The sequence below is a fragment of the Pipistrellus kuhlii genome, unplaced genomic scaffold, assembly GCF_014108245.1.
Source record: "Pipistrellus kuhlii isolate mPipKuh1 unplaced genomic scaffold, mPipKuh1.p scaffold_m20_p_2, whole genome shotgun sequence".
Lineage (NCBI taxonomy): Eukaryota > Metazoa > Chordata > Mammalia > Chiroptera > Vespertilionidae > Pipistrellus > Pipistrellus kuhlii.
The window spans coordinates 72,573,663-72,592,272 of NW_023425515.1; the positions used below are offsets into that span (position 1 = coordinate 72,573,663).

Below are 18,610 nucleotides of genomic sequence, written 5' to 3' on the forward strand. Positions count from 1 at the left end.
AAAACAAATGGTCAGTTGTATTCACTAATATACTAGCAAGCAAATAAGTGACAGTATGTGGCACTCCTGAGTTAATCCAAAGGATTTTTGTCTCTATATAGGATTAATTGTTTACCCTAAAGAACATATGTATTATCTTCATACAAGTGAGTCTTGTAAGTAATCACCTGGGGGCACTGCTCACAGCCAGAGCACAGCACTGTGAGAATGTGCACGCTCTGCCCAGCTCGGTGGAATGGACCACGCCCATATCTCCAGAAAGGTGAGCTTCTCTTTGGGGTCTTTGCACACACATTAACATGTTAACATGGCTCTAAGACAGGAAACAGTGATGAGGGGAATTGGAGAAGATAGAAAAGGCTGAACCAGTTAGCACTGGAGTTGGTTTCTGGGCTATAAGAAAATTGGAGAAGGAGAGGCAAGCCTTTACTAGGAGCCTACGATGTGCCTTGCATGACTTATAAATATCATATTGGAAATCTACGCAAATCAGGCAGTCTGGGTTACATTACTAGCCTAACTGTGTATTGGCAAAATAAAACTTGTTTCCCCAATGTTTCCTTTGAACATCTAAAGAGAACATTTCTATTATAATCTACCATGTGAGGATAAATTCATTAAAGAAGATAAAATCCTCAGAGAGATGCTACCATTTATTTGCATGTTCTTATCCTGGAAAGAGAACTCAAAGAGAGCCTTGAGCTATCAGGAAACCATCTATTCTCAGAGCCGAGAACTTTCCTATGACCCGGCCCAGCAAAGGGAGCACAGCTCTTTCCCATGATGAGGGGAGGAAAGAAAGGGAGCCCAGGACAGGATCTGACGGAGAAAGCTCCGCTGGCTCTCTGCGCTAACAGCTCCAAGGAACCAACCACCATCATCCTTCATCTTCCAAACTAGCGGAAGCAGCTGCTTCCAAGAGAACGTTTCTCTGTCTGACAGCTATTTCTAGAGATTTGAATCATATGGAGGTGAAATTTTCCCTTTCTCATTCTCTCACCTCAAATGCCCTTGTTGGCTCTTAGCCATGTGCAGATTTTAAATAGAAAAAAATAATGCAATCACATCTCATTAAGGTGACCAAAATAAAGATTTTTCAGAGAACCTCAGATATCCTTTCTTTTATAAAACTTCTATTAGGAAGAAGACGCACCCTTACGAAGTCTGGAGCTGAATGTTTAAAATGTGTACACCAGGCAAATATGGTGTTGATTCACTTCAAATGATTCCTACAAACTTAAAATAATGTGTGCATCTTGAAAGGGGTACAAAGCAAATAGAAAGTTCATTTGTATATAAATGTTTATGTTTATATTTTGTTATGTTATATTTATAACATGTAACATTTATACATGTTTATAAAGAGAGATTATATATCATATAAATAGACTTCTTCTGCACCACACTTTTACTCATGTGCCGCTCAGAATAAAAGTATACTGAACAGTTACGAATAAATGTCATTACTTACCTAACACTTAACAATTTTGGGAGCTGCACTTAAGTTAACAATTTTGTCACAAAATCTAATGGCTTCATATTGAATTGTTGTCTGTATTCCTAGAGAACTTAGCACTCAGCAACCATTCTTTTGATCACTGGGTAACATCTAAGCTTGGGTTGTTTTACATCCTAATCACCCACAAACAAACATTTTGGTTGAGTATAGACTATCAACAAATGTGCCTATAACAAGAGCAGTTTACACATACTAGGTACTCAGTACAGAAACCCACATTCTGATTACCTTAGTCAAAATATCAGACATACAGGCACGTAACACATGGCAAATCAATTTGTCTCCCTGAGACATCACTTGGTTGCCTCCCATTTGCACCCTTCCTGGGGCAGGGGAACCTGCAACCAGGAATCAAACCCAAGACCCTTCAGTTTGAGGCCAACACTCTAACCACTGAGCAACCCAGCTAGTGCTTCCCTCTATTTAAAAGTACTTGTCAGTATTCAGTCTAAAACAGAGGTCCGTAAACTACTGCCTGCAAGCTGAATTCAGCTTACTGTCACTGAATTAACGGATTTTATGTTTTTTAATGGTTGAAGAAAATCAGAAGACCAATGTTTTGTGACACGTGAAAATTATATGGAATTTATATTTCAGTGTCCATAAATTAGGATATATTAAAACAAAGCCACACTTATTTGTTTTCAACTTATCACCTATATCTACGTTCATCTGATAGTATCAGAGATGAGTAGCTGCCAATGGAGACCATATGGCCTTAAAAAAGTTTAAAATATTGGGTCGGCAACTAAGTAATTGCGGATTTCACACATATATGGCTTCAGTTGAATTTTTAGGTTTGCAGACGTAGTACAAATGTAAAACACATTTTGTTATTTGATAGTTGGCTATTCAGCTGTTAATCAGTAAAAAAAAAAAGTTTTTTGATCTGTTTTGTAGTTTTCGTTTGGCGTTCGTTGAAAAATGGAAAATCAAAAGGAACATTTTCGTCATATTTTGCTTTTTTATTTCCGCAAAGGGAAAAACGCATCGCAAGCTCATAAAAAGTTATGTGCTGTTTATGGTGACGAAGCCTTAAAAGAACGGCAGTGTCAAAATTGGTTTGCCAAATTTCGTTCTGGTGATTTTTCACTCAAAGATGAAAAACGCTCTGGTCGTCCAGTTCAAGTTGATGACGCCCTAATCAAAGCAATAATCAATTCGGACTGTCACAGTACAACACGTGAGATTGCAGAGAAGCTTCATGTATCACATACATGCATTGAAAATCACTTAAAACAACTTGGCTATGTTCAAAAACTCGATACATGGGTTCCTCACGAACTGAAAGAATCACAGTTAACGCAACGCATTAGCAGCTGCGATTTGCTAAAGAAACGTAATGAAAATGATCCATTTTTAAAACGACTGATAACTGGCGATGAAAAATGGGTTGTTTACAACAATATCAAGCAGAAAAGATCGTGGAGCAGGCCAGGTGAACCAACTCAAACAACATCAAAAGCTGATATTCATCAAAAGAAGGTTTTGTTATCAGTTTGGTGGGATTACAAAGGAATTGTCTACTTTGAACTCTTACCACCCAACCGAACGATCAATTCTGATGTCTACATTGAACAACTAACGAAATTAAACAATGCAGTTGAAGAAAAGCGGCCCGAATTGACAAATCGAAAAGGTGTTGTATTCCATCATGACAATGCAAGGCCACACACATCTTTGGTCACTCGGCAAAAATTAATGGAGCTTGGTTGGGATGTTTTGCCACATCCACCATATAGTCCTGACCTTGCACCATCTGATTACTTTTTGTTTCGATCTTTACAAAACTCCTTGAATGGTAAAAATTTCAATAATGATGATGATGTCAAATCGTACCTGATTCAGTTTTTTGCTAATAAAAACCAGAAGTTTTTTGAACGTGGGATTATGATGCTGCCTGAAAGATGGCAAAAGGTCATTGATCAAAATGGGCAATACATTACAGAATAAAGTTATTTAGTTCCATGAAAAAATTGTCTTTGATTTTCTTTAAAAAATCCGCAATTACGTAGTTGCCGACCCAATATTTACTATCTAAGCCTTCACAGAACATTTTGTCAACCCCTGATCTGTTCAGAGATGGACACTGATATTGGAAGTCATAAAAGAATTGAGCTATGTTCCCTTAAACCTAGGTCTACTACATTTTATAAACTAACTCCTCATTCATTTGAAAGTACAAAAGTACTAAAAAGTACCCTACCTGCCATTTTCATTGGGGGGCCTGGAAGAGAAAAAAAAAAGTGTTAAGCAGAATTTTGAAATTATATCTATCATATCATTCATCAAAGTACAACTTCTTAATATATTTCCTCTGAAATGTTTCTTTAAATGAAAATGCTTGCATAGTATCAGAAGCTGACAAATTCCTGTGGACTGAAGGAAGTGAGCAAAGGTGGAGGAAGTGTTCTCTTTTAAAACTCTTTACTATCTTGAAACTTTATTTAAAAACTTTTAAAAGAACTCATGTAAGGTTATCTCTTTATAAATAAACTTTTTCAGTAGATCAGCAGGGGACTCCAGTAGTTGGCATTAACAAAACGAGGAACACTTTTGGGGAGATGCAATGTGCTATGTAGTATTGAAATCAATGAAAACCAAATCAGGCAATATACAGTAAGGTGCTAAGAGGTTAGGGAAGGTCAGGACTGACTGACTTATAGGATATTGCCTTTCATATCTATTGATTTTTATATAACAGACAGTATTAAGTTCTATTAAGAATTTCCCATGTGCCAGGAACTATGCTAGGCATTTTGCAAAGGTTAATCAATTAATCTTCATTAAGATTTATTAAGAATCATCAGTATCCCCATTTTACAGGTCAAGAAGCCGAAGGACAAAAATGCTAAATCATTTAAAATATTTCAAAAGTGTTCTTTAATAAAGCAGGATTAATACGTACATTGTCTTTTTTTATATAAATAAGAAGTTAAGCCTTGGTAATTTACCAAAACCATCCGCCAGAAGTGCCAGAGAAAGGGCTGGAACCCAGGAGAGTTGACTTCCAAGGCTACGTTTGCCTTCCCTGTGCTGCCAAGTGAAGAAGGGTCCTCAGGGGAGCTTTAGTCACCGCTGGAGGTGGTATTCTGTGACCAAGCGCCAAGGTGGAAGTGCAGACACTGGCTGTGGTGTGAGGGTAGGTGGAGGGTCCATTTATCATGCTTGCTCTCTGCTCTGCACCAATAACTAGCTGAGTGTCCTAAGGTAAACCATTTCAATTCCCTGGGCTCTGTGTTACATAGCAGAAACAAGGGGGATAATAACTATCTCACAGCATGGCTGTTGGGATTAAATGGATTAATATACAATAGATACAGTGCCTGCTACACTGTAAATGTTACGATTGCTGTAATTTCTGGTAAACCCAGAAGCTATGACAAGAGTATGCCACAGTGAAGATGATGATGTCATTAATGATGCCGTGAGCTGACTCGGTGCCCCTGCTCGGAGCCCACAGCACCCACTGAGGGGCACAGCAGTCTCCCAGGCGCTCCGACCTCCCAAGGGCTGGATCTGGAATGGAGGTTCGACAAACGCTTTGCTTCAGGTTTACAAGTTCATTCACAGGTCCTCTGACTCTGGGCTGAGACTTCCTCCCATTAAGCCTGTTTGCTGCTCTGTGAAATGAGTATCTGTAATAATATTAATTCTGAGGGGGGTGGAGGTTAAGTGGGCTCAGGAGATGAAGTGCCTAATACTAAGTACTCACTCAGTAAACGTCACAGGCATCAGGGAAGAGGTGTCTTACGTGCTCACAGCTGCTCTGTGTGAAAAGCAGGTGAGTGCAGAGTGGCCTCCGACCAGGACACCACTCACCTCACTGAAACATGGACAAGCTTTCGTCGGACCTGGGGGTCACATCTAGCCTGACTTCAGCCTCCCCTCGGTGCCAAATAAAAGCAGAGCAACGTGTCAGCAGCAAGCAGGGACATGGCTTACCCTGGCCCCGCTACCAATCTAGTAGTATGTCCCTTGAGTACATGAATTTGCCTTTTTGTAACTCAGTTTCCTCACCTGAAATGCTAACAATAGAAATATAAATTTGCTAGAAATATCACTGAATTACAGCATTTGAATAATTTTAAGTTATTGTTGTGTAAATAACATACACAAAAGGATATTCCACTTAAAATAGAGAGTGCGTTTTTAGAGTAAGTCTATTTACCTGAAGCCAAGTACACGGATGTCCTTATAGCCAGGTAACCCAGTAAATGCATTTTCAATCTGTTAAAAATAAAATGTATAAATAGGTAGAAATGTGAAAAAGGATGCAGAAAATAATGCTTTTAGGAGTAGAATGTAATGTGCACCTTCTACTATTAGAAGCTTGAAGCATACACAGATACACATGGACAAGAAAGTTACTAAGAAAATAATAGTTACAATGTTAGAAAGTGGGATTTACCACAACACTGATAGATGGGTTTTTTTTTCATTTTGTGTTTTAAGGTTCTAACGTGCTTTAATATTAATTTTTGTTCAAATTTTAAAGAGCTTACTTCTTATTGGCAAGCATTGTTCTTTCCCCTATGTCAGTGGTTGGCAAACTCATTAGTCAACAGAGCCAAATATCAATAGTACAATGATTGAAATTTCTTTTGAGAGCCAAATTTTTTAAACTTAAACTTCTTCTAATGCCACTTCTTCAACATAGACTCGCCCAGGCCCTGGTATTTTGCAGAAAAGCCACACCCAAGGGGCCAAAGAGCCACATGTGGCTCACGAGCCACAGTTTGCCAACCACGGGCCTATGTGATGAAACGTGAAAAAGAACATTAGTTGCCCAAGAAGCTGTAACAGCATTTCTAAATGTCGCGTTTGGATTGGGAGTCTGGCTACAGCACAGAGTGACAGTCAGGCGTTGGTTTCCAAGAGTGCTTGGTGGTGTCTGCTTCTTGTTCCTACAACCCAAGGGAACTGTAGACACAGTCAACATTAGGAAGAAATCTGTAGGTCTGGGCTGACCCTCCAGAAGGGAGGCCTTGTTCATGGTTGCCGCAGTGACCAGTAAGTTAACTGGACCGAAGATCAATTTATGAGCATCACATTTGTGGGAACCAGTTTTATTACCACATCTGTAGTATTCCATCATGTAATACCTGCTTAGTGACTGGAGCAGGAAAAAGAATTCTAGACTGGACTAAATAGCTAAAAATAATCAAGTTATACACAAATACCAACTATTCAACAAAATTTAACATTGAACCCACCCCATTTCAGAAGATGAAATCTGACCAGGCAAGTCACTGTGGGGCTCACACCAGAGGAAGAGAAGGAAGTTGTCAGTGAACTTGGGAACTGTTAGTGGATCTTTAGGCTTCTGAATTTAAAACCAAGTCTTTGTATAATCAGGAGAGTGAAAATTTTTTTAAAGTTTTGGTTCAAAACAAAACATACAAACTCATAGGTACGGAGAACAAACAGATGGTTGCCAGATGAGAGAGGGGTTGGGTGGCTAGGTGAAAAAGGTGAAGGGATTTAGAACCTGAGTTCAAGTTCAGCTTGGTAGTTACAGAATAATCACAGGGCAGACAGTATAGGGAATATAGTCAATAATACTGCAATAACTATATATGGTTACTAGACTCATCAAGTAATCACTTTGTAAGTTATATAAATGTCTAACCATTATGCTGCACAGCTGAAATTAATATAACATTGAATGCCAACTGTAGTTGAAAGAAACGAACAAACAAACAAACAAATCTTGGTTCACTGAAGATGCTCATGCCTTAAGAATACAGAATCCAAATACATGATAATAATAATTTGTCTTGTTTTATTCTCTGAGAAGAAAGAGAAGTGCTATAATTCTTAGAGGATGGGGTGTGAATGGGGAACCTTAGACTGGGGGGTAAGTCTCAGCTGCTCTAGCTGGCAAAGTGGCCATGCGTGTCTATTTTATAGAATTAACACTGCCCTGCTCACCAACCACATCGGTTTCTGTAAGATTAAAAGAAATGTAGCTGAAAGTACTCTATTAACTTCAAAATGCTATTTAATTGCATATTTTTATGATTACTAAACCCACCTTTGGGGGGCTTTGCCATCTCTTGAGTATAAACACATACAGATATTTTAATTCATCATATCCAGTTAGTCAGTGTACAGGTGTTCAGGGGTAAGAAGTCATTTTACTTGACTAACATCAGATTAATAATAGGTACAATGTATTGAGTGACTGCGATATGCCTGATTTTGCAATATTACTTCTAATTCTTGCAACCATCCCAAGAGATACATATTTTCCCAGTTGTATAGATGAGGACACTGAGACGCGGAGATGTCAACTAACTCACCGGGGGTCATGCATTTGGTGAGTGACTGAGTCAGAACGTATTCAGCCCCACATCTCTCCAACACCAAATCCCATATTCTTCCCGTTGAATTGCATGCCTCTTCCTCTTTCCCCTGACTCAGAATAAATATGGTTTAGAGCCAGGACCGGGACTTGGGAAACTGGGCAGCTCCCCTCAAGGTCTTACCTGAATTAAAATGAGGGGACTCTGTGTGCCACAAAGGGAGGAGCACTTTGAAAGGAAGGAGACCTGATTTCCCCTTCTACTCCAGGGGCTGAAATGACCAGGAACCAGATACTAGTCCTCCTGGGCCTCATCTAGAGCTGGATGCTGTTACCCACATGGCTTCTGTGAGCAACCAGACATCCTGCAGCTTACAGGACTCAGAGCGGTGTGCACGGACCCCAGGTTGATACTGTATCTGTCTTCACGCCTGACCTTCCCGCCAATGTCACATTTGGCATGGTCCCAAGCTTATCTTACTCTTCTCATGAAAAAAATAATATACTTTTTTCCTCAATCCCCCAAGCAGGCTTTGTTTTTCCCGTGTGTCTTCCCATACTGCCCAAGCAATCATAGGGAAGGAGCAATCGTGTGGCTGTGCCTGCAGGAGAGCGATGAGGGCCCCCTTCAGCTTGTAGTAAACATGGTGACAAGACCTTTCAGAGCCTCGCCCCAGACCCCACCACCCCACACTCAGATGGCCTGTCGGTAGGTGTTTTGTTCCAAGTGAAGGGACAGGAATGCAGAGACAGGCCAGAGAAGAAACTGCTTCACGGCCCTTCATTACCTTCCAACCACCTCAAGCCAACAGCTCCCTGCCTCGTCAAGTCCCTGCGGGAGATGGTTTTCAGAGTGTTTATTAGACTGTCCCAAATGCGCAGCCATTCAGAATATTTGTTTACCCAAACACTGAGGCTTATTCAAGGCTCTTTGACCCAAGGGCAGAGAGAACTAGACGGTTGATCCAAGACACAATCTGACATGAGGTGGCCACTGGCCTGGCTGACATTTCTTCCACATACCGTCCAGCCTCCCAACTTGGCCGCACGGCCAGGAAAATGAGCTGTCTGGCCTGCACTCCCCACGTCTGATGGCTGCAATGATGCTGTTTGGCTGAGAGGTGCATATTTTTATTTCTCATCTAGACACTATGTCTAGAGAAGGAAATTAGTCCGAGGTAATGGAATTGGAAACCGTGGCCAAGAAGAACCCCATCGAGAAGGAATGGAAAAGAAATAAACAGGAAGGAATGGTGTGCCCGGTTACTGGGGAGAGAGGGAGGATGGGCACTCGGTGCCTGCCTACACGAGAGCAAAGGCATGCAGGGGACAGGTTGGGTCCTTTTTTGACTGTGAGAATCTTGAGTTCAAGTTCTATATAGAATTCTTCCAGAAAGGAGAATTGTGAGATGAACTACTGCCTAGGTTTTTAAAGAAACCCTTTATTAAAAATGCCTGCCCCCGCCGAAACCAGTTTGGCTCAGTGGATAGAGCATCGGTCTGCAGATTGAAAGGTCCCAGGTTCGATTCCGGTCAAGGGCATGTACGTTGGTTGCGGGCACATCCCCTATATGGGGTGTGCAGGAGGCAGCTGGTCGATGTATCTCTCTCATCGATGTTTCTAACTCTCTATCCCTCTCCCTTCCTCTCTGTGAAAAATCAATAAAATATATTTTTTTAAATGCCTGTCCCCAAGGAACAGAGATAGGAGGGACATGTCCTTATCACTGGGTGCCGTGTTGTCCTTTGAACTCGGCACCATATCTTGCCACGTTTGAACAGTGTGAACCGTTCAAAATTTTTCAATTTAAAAAAAGTAGAACTGAGTATGAAAACTAAAGAAATTAAATATAATGCTTCGCAAAGAAAGACAATGCATTGTATGTAGTTTCTCAAAGATGCTCATTTTTCACAGGACACATTCTTCCTTGGCTTTGCGGCAAATGTTGGAAATAGCATTTATTTGTTAGATGGCAAATGTGTGAAAATTTTGCTTCCATGAAATAACCCATCTGTCTTTCAGTGAACTTTTCACAGAGGTTTCTGAAGAAATTGCTAAAGCCATTACCCCCGAACAAAGCAGACAGAAAGCTTGAATCCAAAAGCTAACTCTAAGCATTGCTGTGAATATGGGAAATTTACCCCAGAAAACTGTCTTGGTTATTTTTTTTTAAATGAATAAAAACAAACAAAAATCACTCACCTCTGCAATAAACTCTTCCACGAGGCTCTGGTGGCGGAAGCTAGAGGGATCCCGCAGTTCTTCCCTGTACTGCTCCCCAGAGAGGTGTATACTGAATTCTGCAACCTGCTCAGCTGCTGGTCTTGTGGGTTCTTCGGTCACAGTCTCAATTTCATTGCTAATCTGAATTTTTAGGAAAAGAACAATAAATGTCAACGTCTACTCACTCAATCAACAAAAATGTATTGATTGTCTACTATATGCCAGATACTGTGTCAAAGGCAATTTCTAATAATGCTCTTCTATATAGTGTTTGTTTTTGGAACTAATCGGGTGGCCTTTCAGACATAGGTTAATATTAAAGTTGCTGTGCATCTGTACATTCCTTTGAACACAATGATTAGTTTAGGGAAAGATGGAACATATTTCAAAGATAACCACCAAATTTGACCATTTGTGAGTTAAAACAGAGTTCACTGTGCTAAAATTATCATCTAGAAATAGCTTAGAAGCTTGATTCTCAGCATTGTTTATATTTTTACAAATTCTTTCATGTTTGGCTTAATGATGACAGCTGGATTCTCAAATCTGTTTCTGCACTAATCAGCTCCAATATTTTGTTTTAGTTTAAGCATGTGGAGAAAATCTAGCCATAAAGATAAGTATTGCAGAAGGAAGGAATATATTAACAGCTTTTCAGGTAATTGTGGATTTCTTTCTAGATACTACACCAAGGTCAAGAGGTAGCAGTTTCTTTTCTTTTTTTTTAATATATATATATTTTTTTCTTTTTCAGAGAGAGGAAGGGAGAGAAAAAGACAGATATAGAAACATCAATGATGAGAGAGAATCATTGATTGGCTGCTTCCTGCACATCCCTTCTGGGGATCGAGCCCGCAACCCAGCCATGTGCCCTTACCAGGAATCAAACCGTAACCTCCTGGTTCATAGGTTGGCACTCAACCACAGAGCCACACCAGCAGGGAAGAGGTGGTAATTTCTTAAATGTTAATTGCTATGTGGAATCTGAAACCATATCACCAAACTTTCTGTACTATGTATCATTAGAATCCAGGTTTTCTAATGGCCAAAGCTTAGATAATTAGCATGACAAAATGAATACTAAATCATAATCCAAATAATAAGATAATTTGGATTTTAATGAGTCTAGCCCTAGCTTGTTTGGCTCAGTGGATAGAGTGTTGGACACACATACACACACACACACACACACACACACACACACACACACCAGAATAAAGGGTCCTGGGTTCAGTTCTGGTCAAGGGCACATGCCCAGATTGCAGGCTCAATCCCCAGTGGGGGGCATGCAGGAGGTGGCCAATCAATGATTCTCATCACTGATGTTTCTACCTCTCCCCTTCTCTCTTCATCTCCAAAATAAAAATATTTTTTTGATTCATGAGTCCACGCTAATGTGATTTAATAAATAAATCTGAGAGAAATGACAATAGTTTCTTAAGAATTCCAATTAGCAAATGCAGAAGGAATGAGGGAACCAGAAATCACTACTAGAACATACGGTAATAACTGCTTGAGCTTATCTAATCCAAGTCCCTCCATTTGATACACAAGAAAACCAGGTATTGGGATGGAAGATTGGCTAGCTAGCCCGCGGGCTCATAGTCAACGGCAGAGTCGGGAAGAGAACACAAGGACTTTATCACTGTGCCATTTTCACCTCTGATGGGTCATGTAATCAGCAACTTTTGAAACTTTAGAAGATCCCACCATGCCTTCTGATGCTTGAATTCTCTCTACACTATCCCTGACAACAGGCTGCTCATATTCAATTTAAATGGCTCTGATGAGAAAGAGTCGTGATCTTCAAAGGCAGACCATTGCATTTGCAAAGGAAGCTCTTCTGGTTGTAAAGTTTTCAATGTTAAACCAAATTTATTTCCATGTAAGTTAATCATTGATCCCAGCTCTGTAACCTGGGACACCTACAAACACTGGTCACCAGAGAGCCCTTCAAATAAGTGCAGGCAGCCGTCATGCCTTTCTGACTGCTCCCAGCAGACACTTCTCAGGCTTGTGATGTCTTCCTCAGAGTGTGGCTCACACCAGTGAGGTCCGATCAACTACAATATGGTAGGATGACCACTTCCCCTGTGATAGATTCTATATCTGTATTATGCAACCCAAAATCACACTAGCTTTTACTAGGTGATTCCCCCTCTTCCCCCCCGTAACTGCATCATACTGCTGATTCATACTGACAGTAACACCAGCACAAACTCTTAGCCTTAAATAGAACTTTGTACAAGATTTTGCATTTTTCCATGTTAAATTTTACCTCACTGGATTTGGGCAGAAACTTCCATTTCCAGTATTATTTTATAAAAGAAATATGCTTAGTAACCTTACTACTACAGAATGCCTAAAATGCTGAATAAACACTTTTAATGTTTTGAAAGCATAGCTCATTTGCAAGAAAGAAATTCCCAGTGGGTCAAGAAAGGTTAGAAGGATCCAGAAAGGTGACTGAGTGTGGTTGGTGTACATGGTGTATCTGCTGATGCTTTGAGGCCTTGGCTGTAGTTTTACCTTTCATCACAAAGTGGAAGGTCTGGTCTGTACATGTTCAAAATCAGACCAAAGACTCTCACATAAAGGAAGGATTCTCAAAGCTCTATATACAGTTTGAAACAAATTAGACTAAGTTGAAGGAGAATTGATGAACTGAAAGACATATTTGAAAGCAAAACAGAAAGATAAAAAAATTAAAATTTTTAGAGAAATAAACATGAGAAATAAAATGAGGTCAGACATATCTAATCATAAGGGATACTAGCTGAGAATTTCTTTTATAACCATTTTTGTGAAACTGAAGGATCCCTAATACTGTATAGTATTTTACATATATATAGTATATGGGATATGCAATAGTAGGGATTTTGCTGTTTTACAAAAATGGATATAGATGTGTATTTATGTTTATTTATTTTTCTTTGGATTTGTTATATTTCATTATTGTGAGGCTTTATGACTATCATACATTCTGAGAAATTCTAGTTGTTATCTCCTGTAAGGTAGATATATATATTAGAGACCCGATGCTTGAAATTCGTGCAAGGGGCTCAAAGCCCCTGCTTCATCCAGAAGGTTGTTCAGCTGTCCAGTCTAATTAGAATATTACACTTTTATTACACACACACACACACACACACACAAACACACACACACACTGGAGGCTCAGTGCACAAATTCGTGCACGGGTGGGGTCCGGTTGGCCCTGCCCCAATCGGGATGGATCGGGGCTGGGCCTGTCAGGAGAAGGAGATGGCGGGAGGTGGGCCTGATGGTCCGCCCCAATCAGGGCTTGATCAGGGCTGGGCCAGCTCAGGGAAGGGGTCTCAGGTGACTGGTCGGTGGGCCTTGCCCCCGATTGGAATTGGGGGGCCCATTATGGGTGAGGCAAGCCATGCGGAGGGGTTGTGGGCAGTGGGCCAGCTGGGCCCACCCCCAAAAGGAGTGGGAGGGTGCCAATCAGGGGCCAACAGCCTGGGGGAGGGACATGGGTGGTTGGCCAGCGGGCCCTGCCCCTGATGGGGTGGGGAGGCCAATCGTGGGTGGGGCTGGGTGGGGGGAGGGGCTGCAGGAGGTTGGTAGGCTGGCCCCACCCCCTATTGGTGTGGGGGGTGCAATCAGGGGAGGGCTGGCTGGAAGAAGGGGCTGTAGGCCTATTGTGCTGGGGCAGACTGATAGAGGCAGGGCTGGCGGGGAGGGTGGGGGGGAGGTGTTTGGACAGCAGCCAGCTCTTTTTTTTTTTTTTTTAATATATTTACTGATTTTTTTACAGAGAGGAAAGAAGAGGGATAGAGAGTTAGAAACATCGATGAGAGAGAAACATCGATCAGCTGCCTCTTGCACACCTCCTACTGGGGATGTGGCCACAACCAAGGTACATGTCCTTGACCAGAATTGAACTTGGGACCTTTCAGTCCGCAGGCCGATGCTCTATCCACTGAGTCAAACAGGTTTCTGCTAGCAGCCAGCTCTTGATCAGGGTGGGAAAGTCTGATCAGGGGCAAGCTGGCAGCAGGGAGGAGCTGCGAGGTTGGCTGGGCAGCCCCACCCCAACTGGCCAGTTCACTGGCCACATGGGTGTCATAGCGACCAATCATTATGGTCATTATGACCATTATTATGGTTACTGGCTATATATATATATATATATATATATATATATATATATAGAGAGAGAGAGAGAGAGAGAGAGAGAGAGAGAGAGAGAGAGAGAGAGAGAGAGAAGACAAGGACTACTTTTAAAGAGAGAGCTCCTTTCAAAGGGATCACAATGTCCTGAAACAAGAGAATCCCCCATGCAGCTAAATTTATTATTTAGAGTTCATTGATATATATTTACACTTAAGTTTACTGCATCGTAAACTACATATAGTTCCTTCCAATAACGCATACTTTGCTTTTTAAAACAATCCTGTCTGTTGTCTTCCTGGCTCTCCAGTTAAAGAAGCTCTTGGGGGAGAACAGGAGTTGTGTTTGCTTGCATGTGCCTCTAAGAAGCCTGGAGCCTGCCTGGTGGCTCAGTGGCTGAGCATTGACCTCAGAACCAGGAATTCAGGGTTTGATTTCAGGTCAGGGCACATGCCCAAGTTGTGGACTTGATCTCAGTGGATGCAGGAGGCAGCAGATCAATGGTTTTCTCTCATCTTTGATGTTTTCTATCTCTCCTTTTCCCTTCTCTGAAATCACTATTTTAAAAAGTAAAGTCTGGAATAATTCAAAGAATATAACAAAAGTAATTGCCTGATAGGGTGTGGGGAAGGGGTAGAGTAGCGTGGAAACTGGGAAGATGACAGGGTAAATATGTGACCAATTATCTCTTATATTTGTACTTCTTAGACCCATGTGAATGTAATGTCCTTGAAAAAGAAATAAGCAAAAGAAAAAACAATAAAAGAACTTCAAAAAAAAGTAGACAAAATAACCAGAATAACAACTGAACTGACAGTTAAGTTCCCAGTTGTAACAATAAAAATTAGAAAATAGTTAAATAAACTTCGACAAAAAAAAAAACACACCTCGATCTATAATTTAATACAGATTTAAAATATTTTTCTAAAATAAGGGAATAATAAAGATATTTTCAGTTGATCAAAAATTGAGATTGAACCAGTGAGAGACTCTCACTAAAGTAATATCAGGAGCATATATTTCAGAAGGAAAATTAGCCTCAAATAGATGTCTAAAATGCAACATGCAAAAAAATAGTTTTAAGAAAAAATTGATAAACATCAGTTATCAGTGTATACAAATGTAAAACAAACTTTACTGTATAAAATATAGTATAGTTTAATTTATAGGCATAAAAAGAGAAATTAAAATAAAGGGGGAAAAAGAACAAAAATACTGAAAATAGAATATAAATTAGTAGGGTGGTCATTTGAAGTACAGTGTTCTAATTTTCCCATATTGTTCAGAATAAGGACAAAGATTTTTAAAGATTTAAATTCTGATAAAATAAATTTACATTATAACTTATAGTATAACTACAAACAAAATAGAAAAAGTATATGATTGCTGAAATGGTAGATGAAAAAATATATTAGGAAAAACTGAAATGCAAAATTGTACCTTGGGTTTTATTTTGAACTAATTCTTGTTAGGTATTTCTATAGTGTTTTGTTTTATAAATTGGCTTCAAATTACCCTTTCTATTTGGGATATTAATGTTCTAATTGATTATATCTAACTCCTTCATTTCTACTCTAGTAAATTTTATCTCATTCTATAAAACTTTCCAAACCTAAATCATAATTATTCTGACTCAAGTTCAGAATGTCAGTATCACTTTTTACTCATTCTTTCACAAATATTTCTCAAGTGGTGATACGTTTAGCACCATCAGCTTGGAACACAGTGCGTCCCGAAGGTAAAAGTCCTGATTTGGGCATCAACTCAGGCCTCCCAACCTGCTACCAGCCTTGCTCGATTACAGGGAGGCTGGTGGGGCAGAGTGGGTGATTTATTTGATTTTATAAGTTAAAATGTTGAAGTTTAGGAAGAGAAAGTGCAAGGTAACTAAACTGTGCCTTTCTACTGGATATATTCAGACTTTGCTATATATTACATAATCAAGGATTTATGAATCCCAAAATTTAAAAATACATATTTAACAACATTTCTAATAAAACATTTCTACCTTCCTGGACATGTGTACTTTTTAAAGAATCTGAATGTGGTAAAAAAAAAAAAAAAAAATCAACTTAATGTTGTAGTGTCCAGGTTATGTATGTGAAAAGAATGGTGCTCCCAGATTTTTTTAAGTATATTTTTATTGATTTCAGAAAGAAAGGGAGATGGAGAGAGAAATAGAAACATCAATGATGAAAGAGAATCATTGATTAGCTGCCTCCTGTACACCACACAATGGGATCAAGCCCACAACCTAGGCATGTGCCCTGACTAGAATCGAACCTGGGAACCTTCCGTCCACAGGCTAATACTCTATCCCCAGAGCCAAACCAGCCAGGGCTGTTTCTAGATTTTTTTTTATTTTTTTTTAAATATATTTTATTGATTTTGTACAGAGAGGAAGGGAGAGAGATAGAGAGTTAGAAACATCGATGAGAGAGAGTCATCTATCAGTTGCCTCTTGCACACCCCCTACTGGGGATATGCCCGCAACCAAGGTACATGCCCTTGACCGGAATCGAACCCAGGTCCTTTCAGTCCCCAAGCCAACGCTCTATCCATTGAGCTAAACCGGTCCCAGCTGTTTCTAGATTTTTTAATGACATGAAGTCTCTATACTTTCTCCCTGAAGAAGAGGAAGCTAAGTCCTGGTTGATTTACAGATAGAAGAATACAGGCAAAAATCCCCAAAGTAAATGATGCCCTGTAGCCCACAAGAGACAGTGAATGGGCTTACCACAGGACACTTCCCAGAACCCGAGTCATCTCATTTACAATTTGAAGCCCCCTCTCACCAAACGCTGTTTTACCTTGTTTCCCCGAAAATAAGACATCCTCCGAAAATAAGACCTACTTACAGGTTTCCTTCTGAGTGAAATATAAGGCATTCCCCCCAAAAATAAGGCCCCCCTATGCTAAACATGAGAGATTTGGTCCACTGATTCTGAAAGAAATGGAGTCACAAGAAATTCACCAGGAAATTCAGGAATTGGATTGTTATGATAATGTTCCAGAAGATGATGACATGATTGTCATTGAATAAATGAGTAAATTCTTGATACTATAGGATTCACAGTTTGTCTGGTTTATGTTGACAACTACCGTACTACCGTACCGTATACAGGTAATAAATCTCCTTTATTTTCATTTAACAATAAATGTGTACCGTATTCTTCTTCATGGGAAAATAAGACATCCCCTGAAAATAAGACCCAGCGCATCTTTGGGAGCAAAAATTAATATAAGACACTGTCTTATTTTCGGGGAAACAGGGTACTTGACTCTCCAAGGAATCTTTTTAATGCACTGGTTTTAGAATCCAAAACATTTCCATCAAGGGAACCACAGAGTATGCCTGCGTACTCTGACAATGGCATTATAACCCCTCACTTAACCCCTGTTTTGTTTGGGATATTAATGTTCCAATGATTATTCACAATTCCTTCATTTCTACTGCTGTGTTCTCCGTGTTAGAAACTGAATAAAACAGAGCGTCACTCACACTCTCCTCTGGTCTCCCCAAGCTGCTCTCTGCGGTACCTGCCGAGGAGGTCGCCCCTGGATATGGAACTCTGATGGCAGCACCTAACAGAAAAAGAAAAACATGTGCATGAGTCCAGTCTCCGGCCACATCAGAATCCATATCAGGAAATAAGGAATGGACTACTAAGCCATTTCCATAAGTCATTTACTTTTTCACTCTGGAAATTCTGTGCATTCTAACCTTAAGACACATTTGCATAGACTCTTCCCAGAACAGAGATTATTATGATTCATTCATTCAGCAAGCATTTTCTGAACACCTGGTACATGTCCGGCTCCGTGCAGGATGCTAGGGATCCAGACGAAGCCCCTGTCCTTGAAGAGCCCTCTAGGAAAGGGGACAGACACTGCAGGAAGTGGCACTGCCACAGGGGGAGGTGGGTGAAGGTGGGAGACCAGACATGATTTGACCACTGTTGAAACTGGGCCTTGTGCTATTCTAATCTTTGTGTGTGTTTGAAATTTCCAATAAAGAGAAGGAAAATTAGCCTCGAATAGATGTCTATTCTTTTTTAAAGAATTAATAAAGGAAGCAACTGCCGATTTTCAGGAAACAGAGAGGTCAGAGGAACATGTAAAAGTCCACAGCAGAATGCAGCCAGAAAACTCCCAACTCTGGGAAACCCTACAAGACAAATGACAAATGGTGGGCCTCGGAAGGTCCTCCCTGTTGGCATGAGCAGTGGTTACAGAGTGTTTGCCTTACAATAACTCCTTAGGTCACACGTTTGTTTTAAGCAGTTTTCTGAGTTGTACCATACTCAATAACTAAAGGTTTTTAAGTACCCACAGCATAATGCCATAAAATAAATTTTTTAATTACTTTTTCTTGAGGCTCTTGAACAACACATATATAGAGAGAAACACAGTATTTTTT

General features: G+C 40.2%; 1 protein-coding gene across 4 annotated transcripts in view; it reads right to left on the reverse strand.

Annotated features, from left to right (window-relative positions):
- The window catches only part of IMPG2 (interphotoreceptor matrix proteoglycan 2), a 71,659-nt gene that overhangs the window by 34,808 nt on the left and 18,241 nt on the right, over positions 1-18,610 (reverse strand). For all 4 annotated transcript variants that reach the window (XM_036445428.2, XM_036445427.2, XM_036445425.2 and 1 more), the window contains 4 exons: positions 17,693-17,775; positions 10,030-10,191; positions 5,691-5,749; positions 3,726-3,746 (listed from right to left, as the gene is read on the reverse strand). In XM_036445428.2, the coding sequence (XP_036301321.1) occupies positions 3,726-3,746; positions 5,691-5,749; positions 10,030-10,191; positions 17,693-17,775 (325 nt within the window). The remainder of the gene's footprint in view (positions 1-3,725; positions 3,747-5,690; positions 5,750-10,029; positions 10,192-17,692; positions 17,776-18,610) is intronic.